This window comes from Pleurodeles waltl, chromosome 5 (assembly GCF_031143425.1).
Source record: "Pleurodeles waltl isolate 20211129_DDA chromosome 5, aPleWal1.hap1.20221129, whole genome shotgun sequence".
NCBI classification, from domain to species: Eukaryota; Metazoa; Chordata; class Amphibia; order Caudata; family Salamandridae; genus Pleurodeles; species Pleurodeles waltl.
This window is the reverse complement of record NC_090444.1, coordinates 131831458-131843855: the sequence shown is the minus strand read 5'-3', so window position 1 is coordinate 131843855 and position 12398 is coordinate 131831458. Positions and strand designations below refer to the sequence as shown.

General features: G+C 42.7%; 1 protein-coding gene across 1 annotated transcript in view; it reads left to right on the top strand.

The window, feature by feature from the left end:
- Positions 1–11791, top strand: part of CIAO2B (cytosolic iron-sulfur assembly component 2B) — a 33426-nt gene extending 21635 nt beyond the window's left edge. Inside the window, exons 4-5 of the mRNA XM_069233804.1 lie at positions 84–129; positions 11420–11791. Coding sequence (XP_069089905.1) covers positions 84–129; positions 11420–11517 — 144 coding nt within the window. The 3' untranslated portion in view covers positions 11518–11791. The remainder of the gene's footprint in view (positions 1–83; positions 130–11419) is intronic.
- Positions 11792–12398: the final 607 nt, after the last annotated feature.

Sequence of the window (12398 nt, the reverse complement as noted above, 5' to 3'; positions counted from 1 at the left end):
CTTTACTGTAAAATGATCTCAGTTCAAATATTGTTTTGTAATTTAAGTGTCTTTAATATTTGTGCTTCTTGTTTGCCTTACAGGTGGATGTTCACATAACACCGGGAACACATACTTCAGAAAATGCAGGTAGGCAGCCAACATCGGTCTAAAAATGGTTGTGGACTTCAGTAATACAGCTAAACAGAAACCTACAGTAGATTCCATTTTGAAACTATCACACTTTTGTTTCAGCAAAACCCTGCTCATTAAACACCCTATGCTGATGACAGCTACAAAACTCTTGTTTCACAAAGATGAACCCTGCGACCAGTATAGAATAGAAGTTCTTCTTTTAAAAAGATGAGTACTGGTATAAAATCCACCTACCAGAGTATGCAGGATTTCTCACTACCATTCCAACCATACCCATGCTACTCCTCACAGATCAGAAATGACCAATTAGACATATATAAGGGAATTTCCAATGGAAACCTATGAGAGAAGCAACACTCTGAGTAGTGAAAGCAAAATAGGCTGATTGTCACTACTGTGTCAGGTAGTACACAAAAATGTATGTCCTACCTTTTTTACATACTTAGCACCCTGCTTATAGGGCTATCTATAGCCTACCTTAGGGGTGACCTATATGTAGTAAAAGGGGAGTTTCAGGCTTGGCAAGCAACTTTAAGTGCCAGGTCATCGTGTCGGTAAACTGTGCACGCAGGTCTTGCAGTGGCAGGCCTGAGATTGGTTGGAAAGGCTGCTTCTGTGGGTGGTGCTAGCTGTGCTAGGCCCACTAGTAGCATTTCATTTACAGGCCCAGAGTATAGGGGGTACCACTGTACAAGGGACTTACAGGTAAATCAAATGTGTCAAACAAGTTTAAGCCAATCATACCAAACTTAAAGGAGAGAGCAGATGCATTTTAGCACTGATCAGCATTGGTAAAGTGCCCAGAGTCTTAAAGCCAACAAAAAGAGGGACAGAAAAACAGAGAGGAAGGCAAAAAGATTGGGGATAGCCAGCAAAAAGGGCCAGGTCCAACATACACCTAATGGGAAATAAATGATCCCTCTAATTATACACTGGAATAGAAGCTTTTATGTGCTAAATCATGCAATAATCGCTAATATTCTACAGGCTATAACAGCAAGCAAGCTCATATTTTTACTTGCATGTTTTCAACACTGATTTCGGGGGTTGAATATTTGAAAGACTTTAAGGGTTATGGCTTTTTAAGTGGGTAGCAGTGCTACTGATCACAAATATTTAATAAGGTGTCCAAAGTTGGGCTCTGGAAGACATATATATATTTGTTGTAATTTCTACTTGAAAAGAACATGTTACAGTACTATTTTCACAGTTTAGTAGTGATCCTGTTCATGGCTTACTGTAGGTGGCTGAAAGGCTAAATGGTCTACACTACATCTGCCATTAGCCCACAGTCTTCATGTTTTAGTCCACTGTAGTGGGATCTAGGTTGACTGATTCAGCCCCAGCATGTAAAGAAAAAGGTTCCTCTAGACTTGCGACAGGCACAGTAGCTCATTGATACCATCTGGTGTTTTAAACATTTTTCCTATTACGAAATCTTGGTGCAGTGATTGTTTCAGCAGCATTTAGGAACAATTTGCAAACTTGAGTCTTCCTAAAAGTTAGATGGTTTTATGACTTTACTTTTCTATTGATCTGTAGTCTGCTGTTTTTGCATTCAATGTAGTGTCAGTTGAAAAGTTCTCACTGCTAACATTCTCCATGGAGTGAATTTCAGATAATACATGAGTAAAATAAATGGTTCAAGAAAGTGATCATTTAGTGAGAGCAATATTACAAAGTTATTTAAAACCTGAATTGGCTATTAATGAACTATATGCAGCATTCTGGAACACACTGCACCAGAACGATCAGGACATGAAGTATAAAGCCTGAAATATTAGTGTTAAGCAGTGTTGTTTTTAGAGAAACCTCTAAGTTCCCAATGTGTGTGTGTTGAGAGAGAATTGGCTGCATTTTGCTTGCTTTTGTATACACTGAAAATTCTCCATTCTCAATGGAATAAACACAGGTCAAGTAGAAGTGAACTAGGATTCTAGCTGTTGCGAGTGGAGACATTAAGGAGCAATTTAAGGATAAAAGAAGTAACGCTGTGATGCCTACTACATGTTGTTTCATTGCTGAGAGGAGACTTGAATGGTCCTCAAGAGCTGATGCTTTGTTGGAGTTAGGAGTGCTCCCCTCTCTCTCAAAAATGGCATTAAAAGCTGTAATGCACCTCTCACTGGCGCATGTAGGGTTTCTGCCCGGAAGCTTAGGGAATCTATTACCTCTAGTCTTCAGTGTAAAACAACTCTCAACCTCCCATTTGTGATAAGTGTTGACTTCAGAAACTCCCCCGTCTTTCCCTTTCAATAGACACCCCAATTTTAGGAGCTATAAATGACATTGCTTATTTTACCCCTCACATAAGTATGGTCTGTGCTTATCAAGGTAGTGTTATCAGTCTATTTTGCTTTTTGGCTATAGTGTCTTGTTTGTGATAAGTGTTGTGGGACAGATGTAGGTGTTTGAGAGAAAGATGCAAATGGCATGTGGGATGAATGCACAACATTTAGGCACCAAGTAGATGCAGTATTGAAAGTGACAATAGATACTTATTATCTGAAGCAGCTCTTTCTGAACCAAATTATACCTCATCCCTCTCAGGTATATTATTGTGCAAAGATTTTTTTAACATAATTCAAGTGCAATGTACTAGAAACGTTAGAAAAGGTGTTCTGCATTTCCACCTAGCCCCATAGTAAAGATTTTTACCTCAATCAAGACAAAGAATACATGATTACTCAATGAGAAATAAACTCTTTCAGCCTGTTTATTCCTGGCAAATGTTGCCCGTTGCCTCCTGGCAAGTGTTAGGAATAATCACTTTAAATCATCCTTATTCAATTTGATCTTTGCCAACTGGAACATGTTTGCAGTTATTTAGCATCATCGAGGGTTATTGGTCTTTTTCCTACAGTCACATCTAAAGTTACCTTGCCTTAGTATTGTGACACTGTAACAATTCTAGCAGCCCTAACAAGAACCAACAAGAGCTGATTGCAGGTTGTATGATTCATTATCGGGTGGGCTAATCCTCCTCTCTATGTCCTTATTGGAACTGACACTTTCCGTTATATTAACTAAGACATTTTTCATTCTGTGTCAGGTCCCGGAGGAGAGGATTATGCTAGTTAACTTATCCACCACTAGAGCTGCAGTGGAGTAGACTGGTTTGAAATAAAACCTCTTAAAGGTGTAATCCGATGACCAGTCCACGGTGTTCAATATATCCTCCAAGTGAGCTTCGAGAGCAAGGGCTTTCAAAGCCATAGTATCACGGGAAGAATGTGCCCCAGAAACTTTGGCATCAATGCCAGCTTCTTGAATGATCCATCTAACCCATCTTGCAATGGTCGGTGATGAGGCCACCTTGAAGGGTTTCCTCCTGGTGACATTCATGGCTCTGACAAGTGATACCCTTCTTTGCAAAATCAGACATAAAAGAAAAATGAATGGCCAACTTAGTCAACAATTGTTTACATAAAGAGGTAACTGTTACTTGTCCATGAGGTAAACAAGCTCAATATCTTATTCACATCCCAAATGACCGAATATCTTTGCCCGGTGGGAGAGACGACCAAATGCCCTGTAGGAATTTCTCAACTAGGGGATGTTCCTCGGCCAGCATGCCCCCAATTGTAGCCTGCAGAGATGGCCGTCCTAAAAATATTGACCGGTCTATAGGCCATTGCATCCGAAGCTAAGAATGCCAGAAAGTTCAAGATATGGACAACTTCTGTCCCCACGGGATCCAGACTCTGTTGCAGACACCAACCCATCCATCAAGACCAGGACGGTCAATACTTCTTGAAAGTATCATCTGCCCAAGACCGGGAGAACAGGTCTGCTGTATCTCTTGAAAAGCCTGGGACTTGTCATTGAGACCTGTAATTCTCCATGCCATAAGCTGGAGGTTGCCATTCATCACCAGATGATGGAAATTCCCTGAGGGATCATTGTGGAAAAGGGGATCTAGAGCCAGACTGATTGGAGAATCCCAAGAAAGTTCCATCAGAATTGGAAGACATACTTGCAACTTCCACATCTGGGTCACCACCAGATATGCCCCCTGCCTGTGCACCTGAGTCGCCAACCACATTATCTTGGTGAATGAGGGAAGGGCATAGCCCTGTTCCATCAACCAGTCTTGGAGAAAAGCATTTGTCGCCACCATGTTCTGCCATACCCGAAACTTGATGTTCAGGGAAGTATTTCCAAAATTTCTTAGATCCGGAAGGGCCCAAGACCGCGTAACCCCCAGGTAGCTGATATAATGAACCCCTACATTGCCCATTTTCAGAAGGACACAACATTGCCCCCATTCTCTGCTCCAGCATGTCGCAGTGAAACAACCCACCATAAGTTCCAAGCATTTGATATGCAGAGATTGTTCAGCTAGTCAGACCACCCTCGCCTGGTATTAAGCTTTCCACAGCGTGCTCCGCAACCAGTGCCGCTGGCATCTGACTTGACCTCCACGTCTTGTCTTGATTTGAAATGGCATGCTGTTCTGTACCTCCATGTGGGAGTGCCACCAATTCTGGCATCCTCTGATAGGGGGACATATTGGGAGTAGCTAAGACTGCAGCCTAGATGAGACTCCTTCAGCCATTGGAGCACCTGAAAGTGTCAGGGGCCCGGGAAAATGGCCTGAATGGAGCATGACAAGAGACCTACTGCCCTGGTGATCTGTTAAAGGGAGGTCTGTTGTTTTGCCACGGTTTTCCTCACCTTGTGCCATTTTTTTTCACCACATTCGGGGATGGGAGGCTCAGCGTCGTCTCTGCTGAATCGATTATGAAACACAGAAATGTTAGGGAGGGCAACTGAGAACGGGACAACTTCTTGCAATTGAAAACAAAACCTAGCGGTTGGAGGAGATCCATCGCCAGATGGGCGGACAGTGCGCAAGGACATTAGTCCATGGGAAGCATGTCATCCAGGTACACAATCATGTGTATGCTGGATGTCCTCAGGTGTTCGACTACTGGCTTGAGAACCTTAGTAAAATACCAGGTAGCGGCTGAAAGATAGAGAAATTAATTTGAAAGTCTGTCCCTGCCGTTGAAACTGGAGAAACCAACAATGTGGAATGAAGATTGAGACTGTAAGATATACATCCTTGAGGTCCAGCCTGACCATCCAGTCGTTGGGGCGAAGAAGGTCCTGAAGAAGATAGATGCCTTCCATCTTGAAGTCAACCACTCGTTGAATTCCCTGAGATTGCTCAACGGGCAATGGCCTCCATCCTGTTTCTCTACCAGAAACATGTTGCTTAAATATTCTGGAGGGATGTGAGCTGGATGGGTGAATGGCTCCCTTGGAAAGGAGTTCCTGAACCTCCCCTTGAATGAGGGCAGATTATTGCTCACAAAAATGGAAAGGGAGGACGGTGTGTCCTGTAGAATGCTATGTGGAAATGCTGAACTTATTCAAGTACCCAAGCGTCGGACATGAGAGCCCACCAATTGTTAATGAAACGCGCCAACCAGTCAAAGCTCCCCCCTCCTCCCTCCCCACCATTTTTCCCCCCCCCCCCCCCCACAAAAAAAACCCAAGCGCCTGCAGGAGGCGAGGGATAGACTCATTGTGTCTGCTGAAAGAACCTCCACCTCTGGGTTGTTGCAGAAACCTCTGTGCCGTTTGCTTCATCTAGTTGTGTAGAAACACCCCCCGTAAAAGCATGAGGAATCCTGATAATGGGCTTGTTGAGATGGTTGGCCCTTATCGGAAACAGAATAGTGAGATCGGCCCTGCGGCGTCCAGCCCCTGTGAAAATATGCATGTTGACGATTCACTTAATTGATGATTGGGCTTTATCTTGAGAATCAAGTCGCCATAAATGTACCAAGCTCTTTGACAAACTGGTCACCAAATAGCACCCTTCCCCTTCTGCCACTTGCCCAGTCTTTGATGTTGCCAGTTCTCCTAGTTTGGGGTCAATTTTGATCAATAGTGACCTATGCCTCTCAGTAGAGACAGCGCATTTGGTGTTGCCAAGAAAACTGACCGCCCGTTAGACCCAGCTGGAGAGAACCTCTGGGAAGATTAGAGCCCCAGACTCCTTGGCTTCCTCCGCCATGTCTTAGATCTCTGTTAGCGGGCTCATTATAGTCAGCAGTTTTCATTGCCATTACAGCCTGGAGCGGTCGATACCTTTCCTTGAGTCCTTAATATACTTGGCCAGAAAAGTGGCCATGCACAGGTCAATTTCTGGCGTGATAGCCACTTTCCCATGGGCGGATGGGGCACTCTGCCTGAAGGCAGTTCCATACCTCCTGGTCGATGGAGTTGCATAGCCTGCTTGCCACATAAGTGGCTACCTTGTCCCCTAGAGCCACTCGGAGGAGTGAGGGTGTATGGGCTCCTCAAGGTCCACCATTATGGATTGCGATCGGCGGGGCTCTTCCGTGGAGGTGCCTGGCTCTGATACGGGCCTTCAGGCATAAGTGCGGTCTGAATTGCCGTCTACCCCACTGTGAGATCCTTCTAAGGCTGGGGGGATGGAATTGTACCAGTGGCTGAGGAGCCCGCCAGGGCGTTCAGATCTGGCATAGAAAGGGGGTTGGCACAAAAAAATGCCTTCTTTAGCCTAGACAACGGGTCTGTGTCCACCCCTGAGGGTTGGGGGCAACGACGTCCCTGGAAGTATAGTGACCAAAAGCCCAGGGAGTTCTTCCCTTGGTGGGTGGGGTTGTAGTGATCCCTCCGCCATGTCCATTAATCTCTTCTCCAAGACAGCTGTAATGATGGAGGCGTACACCGCATCACGCAATTTGTTCATAATGGGGAAGTAGGAGATCTGCTCCTCCTCAGTGTAATAATCGCCAGAGTTCTCCATGTGGCTGGTGAGGTAGGTATGTCCTCAGCTGTCCGAAAATAGTGTTCAGTAGTGGTCACCCACTAGGTAAGAGAGTATCAGATAAGGGGGCGTAAGTATACCGTAGCAGAGTTACAGCAGAGTGGAGGTGTTATGGGCCTTAGCAGACACAAATTGCCCTTTCAATTTGTGGCAATGTGAGCACAGTATTGCAGCAGCCTGGGTAGTGTCTGCCAGTACACAGGAGTCACTGTGCTCCTTTCAAGTCTTACTCCTCAGGGTGTAATCCCTCCAGGCAGTCAGGGCCAACCAAGCACAATTCCACTGAGAATGGAGCACTTGGCAATGCGGGGGAGGGATGCAACATCTATTCCGCGGTAGAACAAAAGAAGAATCTCTGTGACATGCAAAGGGCGTGCGTCCGCTAGCAGCCAGAGGACCAAGGAGCAGTGAATCGTTCTCGTGGCCGCTCAGGAGCACCAGGACGAGGTTCTGCCTAATTTGAAGAGCTGTTTTGTAGTGCAGGATGCTCTGAATTATTTGGCAGGGAACACAATAATTTGCTTCATAAATGAAAAATCTTGCTTCAACACTGGGAAGAAAAAGAAATGTAATTGTTCACAGAAACAGCAGCGGGGCATAGGCGGACGCATTGGTGAGAAAATATTCCTCAAAGTCAGTACTGTTTAACATTCACTGTCAGTGTTTATCAAATGCTGAAGAATGCTTCAGAACATCTAGATGGCATCCTACTCTGTAGTCTCTCAGACTTCACACTAGCACCTCCTCTCGACCTCGCCCCCCCACAAGGTTCCAACATGGCACAGATGGAACTGCATTGACTCTCCTTGCTGGCCTGCAACATCTTCAACACTAGCCACATCATTTACTTTGTGACCTGTACCCCCCTTCCAAATCTGTCGGGGAGACTGGAGACAAGTGTAACAAGAGAAAAAAAACAAGGCAACAAGCCTTTTCCATCCCCTTGGTCTGGAACAACATCCCTGTATCCATCAGGACTGCCCAATCCTGCTCCAGTTTAAGAAAGTATTAAAGGCACCTTTTTTGAGGGAGTGCGGAGCAGGGGTAGGTGCAACAGACCCGAGGATTCACAGGCAAATTATTACATTTGCTGGATCACGAATACCCGTCGCTATCCCTTTGGGGCCAATCCTTTAATTAGAGGAGGGTTCCTGTTCCACGTATTTAACTTAGTTTACCGTAACAATGAGGATTAGGTATGAGTGGTTTTTTTTGTTTTTTTTAAGGTTCTGATGAATCGCACTTGGATCTTTTAAGACTAACTTAGCGAGAAACATGTTGACCTTTCCGTACCAGGCAGTGTATGGATTTCCAACTCTGCCCTCCACATTCAAAACCCCTAGATGATGAGGTCTTTTGACACAAGACATCCTATTCGAGTAGGGAAAGATAGACATTATTCTTACTTTCCCCTTATTTTCTTTGTTGTTAATCTTGACAGAGGCTCACTTTCTCAATAAACATTTGATGATATGGTCCCTCTAGTCAATTTTAACAGTTATTCACCAATCCCACATTACTGCATTCACCACCAGCAAAGATTTCTAAAAGATCTTCGGTAAAGAGCCCCCTCAAAGGGCCTGTCAGGCATTGCAGTGTCGGCCTGCAAGGAGCAAAGCCTGATTATCATTTCACCGAATGGTGAGTGAGGGCTCTTGTTCCTAAGTTTGGATACTCTCAGGGACCTATTGATTTCTTCCAGATTGGGTAGAGATGTGTAACCGCCACTGTGGAACTGTGCATCCATTCTTTTGTGAATTATATTGGAGAACTATGCACAGGACCAATTAGAAAATCTCCTCTTTCTTTCTGTTTTGACACCGTTTTAAAGAACACTACATCAAGATGCAGTAACAGTGAAATCCTGCTCCTAGAAACCAACTAAATCTCCAGTGACTCATTGGCTGTGTACTTCATGTATAGTGCTGCACAGCCTATTGGCTAGTTGTGTTTTGTGCTAATAAAACATGATTGTGCTCGTATAAAGACGCACCACAAATCCTCCTGGGAAAAGGATCAAATATACAGTCTACTATGATGACTTGTCTTTGGATACACTTACATGGGTACACTTAATGCACCAATTTCTCTGGAGACTGTAATTGGATGTAAAGTCAAATGCTAATTTTGTAATCCCACATAAAGATGGCTGTTCATTGTCATAATTGTAAATTGACGGCCAACAAAATGAATCAATAAAGCCAATTTAAAAGTATTACCAAACACAAATCTTCATTGCACACTTTAATAAAAAGGTAATATCATTAATAATTGCAGTACGAAAGCAGCGTGATAGAAGCAAGTACCTCGTAATGCAATAATAAAGTAATTTTCAATTTAAACACTAAGAATACACCCTGGCAATTATGGCATAAATAATAATTAAAGTAAGAGTTTAGTGCCGGCTTGCTGAGCATACAGCAACGAGGAAGGTCATTTGTTGTGTCAGGGTAATATATGGTTATTTGGACAAACCACTCCTACGTGTAGAAACCTGTATCCTAGTCATCCGCATTGGAGTACTGAACGATGTGTCTTTGTAATTTAAAAGTTGGCATGCGCCTAAACAAATGAACAATCCAAAGGATAATTAGTCTTTACATGTGGGGACAATAAATAAAATAAGACGAAAATGTCATGTTTTCTGTGTTGACGTTGCCCCCCCGTGCGGGCTGCTGTCCTTAGTTTATCATTTGACTTTCAGAAAGTGCAGTAAAACAATTCAGAGGCACAACACAGTCCAGTGTGAGCAACTACTAAATATCAAATCCCAATGTCCTTATTTTACTTACAAATACATAGACAAGCAATTCATGTGTGTAAGTGAAGGCTCTGTCAAGGGTTGTTTCAAACGTTGATGTTAATTGAACAGTTGAGTTGCCTTTCCTACTCACTGATACGCAGTTGCCTTTGGAACACATGCATAAGAAGCGTCGTCGTGCATTAGATTGATATCTGAAAATCCTTCCACTCTACAAACAAGTTCTTCGTTTTGTTTGCACAGTCAACTCAGGGAAAATCCATATCCAAATCAGGTTTTGCATTATGGGTAGCATGTTGGAGAGATTTGTTTTTCACTTTTAAATTGGAACTTCAGGTGCCCCTTAAATTGCATTGTATGGTCTATTATGGCCTTCTGTAGGTAATGGCATTAATGTAGCATACAATCTGTCATTAATGTGGCCCCTTGTTTATTAGTCAACAAGGATGGCTCCTTATATTTGAGTGTTCTATTTCAGACCTGAGTTAGGATCTTGTGATGTGTTTTGTTTGTGTGGCACTATGTAATTGAACAAACCGTGGGTCTGTCTATGATACGGGTACAGAGAAGGTGTCGCCGCTATGGAATGCCTCGATTGCCTAGGTTGAGGAAAAGCGCATGGCCAGATAACGATTGAAAGGGCGAGGACACATAAAAGCGTCTGTCTGTCTGTCATAGGGGACTTGGTTGATGCAAGAGGTACCTCAACCCTTTTATTGTCCATATGCTGCAGCAAAACCTATAGCTATTATGGGTTTTAAATGATCCTCCCTCCCACCCCTCTTTCCCCTTTTATTACTGCACCAGAACGGTGAAATATGCTGTTCACGTTGTGAATGGACCTCAGTTGAAATATCAACATCTCTTGTTTGGCCATAGAGTAGTGTATAAGGTAAACATTTGAAAATGTGTAATAACACTTAAATCGGTGTATGGTCTGCGTAAAAACACTTTAAATCAGACAGAGCGTTTATGTTTGCTTTCAAGATCATGTGGTCAGCTCATGGTTATTATTTAATGAAACCTATGGCTCCTCCCGAGTGTCCATGGACTTTACAAAATTTGTGACCAACTTTTTGTTAAACGACTAATCTGCTACTAATTTGTTTACTTCCAAAACCTAAATGGCTGAGTCAGCCTTGTAATATTTGCCTAATGTATACACACTGGTTTCTGTAGTACCTGCATTCGCCGCTGACATCTCGTTTGGTCTGCAGATGAGGAGTTTTCTGTAGGCTCAACTCTTTCATCCCTTCGAGGTTGATAAATTGAATATCATTAAAATGGTTAGTGGTAACACATTTATTGGTGTACTCGCAAATATAAAGACTGTTGCATCAAGCACTATTAAAAAAAAAAAAAATCAGGCAAATAATTGAATGCTGTTTGTAAACGGAGTGTATCTAAGTAACCTGACTATTGTTTATATTATAAATGTTTAATAGTATTACTTTTAAGCAGAAAAGAAGGCATATTTTGACATAAAGATCAAAATAAAATGTTATACCTGTGTATACTAAGTCGGTGTTTTTTGTTTTTTTATATATTGTTACTTGCACCTGTGTGAGATTGACCTGATGTTCGAAAGGCGGTTTATTTTCAGTCTTGCATAAGAATGTTTGTTGGTTTAACCTATGCCTCTTGGTTTTACCCGAGTTCCCAGTTGTTTGATACCAAGTATTGAGTGCATTGCTTTTTTCCATCCCTTCTTACAGTGAATAAACAGCTGGGTGACAAGGAACGGGTAGCTGCAGCTTTGGAGAATGCTCATTTGTTGGAAGTCGTGAACCAGTGTTTGGCTTCTCGGTCCTAACAGTAGAAGGAAGGTTTCGCCCAAGATGCGCTTCACAACAATTGTGTTTACACGTTTGCATTATCACATTGGCTCTTTCCTAAACCTATTGCACATGGCAGACTGCCAATTTTACACCCAATATCACAGCCAACAGTCCTCACTATTATTATTTTTTGTTATGTGTGTTTAGTTGTTCTTTTAATAAAATCAGCGGCACTTTTACTGTACTTAAGGAAACTTGAAATAAAAATATTAGTTGCCAGAATTTGTAAATAAAGTTTTGTCGAACATACACATGAAGTGTCTGAGGTTCTTTCATTGTATCGTATAAAATGTAAATGCTTTCGTATTGCCAGTGGTTGCATTTTCTCTCTCGCCAAGCGTTTCCCTGTTTAGTTAAGTATACATGTTGGTAACTTAAGTATTTAACTTGATAGTAAATATGCCCATACTAACGTGGTTTCCTCTCCAATAATCAGAATCCTAATCACCATGTTTCCAAGATGGCCTGCCAACTACAGATCAGCCTTAGTCAAGGGTTTTCTCAGGTTACTGGCAAAGAACCTTCACTAATTTTATGTGCATAAATAGGGCCGAAACATGAGGCATGTGTTACATTGTCTGGTGTGGATTAAACCAATAGGGGAAGTCTGCTATTCGCAGGTGGTGTGTGGCTGCCGGGCAGATCTGTCTATCTGTGTCTGAAAATTGATGGATGAAAGTGTGAGGACAAAAGCTTGAATGAGGATGGATAAAATTTGAGTCAGTGAGTATGGATGGACTACAATATTTCACTTCAGGACTTTATCAGCAATATTTCTCTCAGTGATTGAAACCTGAGCAAGGTGTATTTGTAGCTAGGACTTATGTCCTGAAATAAAATCAAGAAACTATAAGGC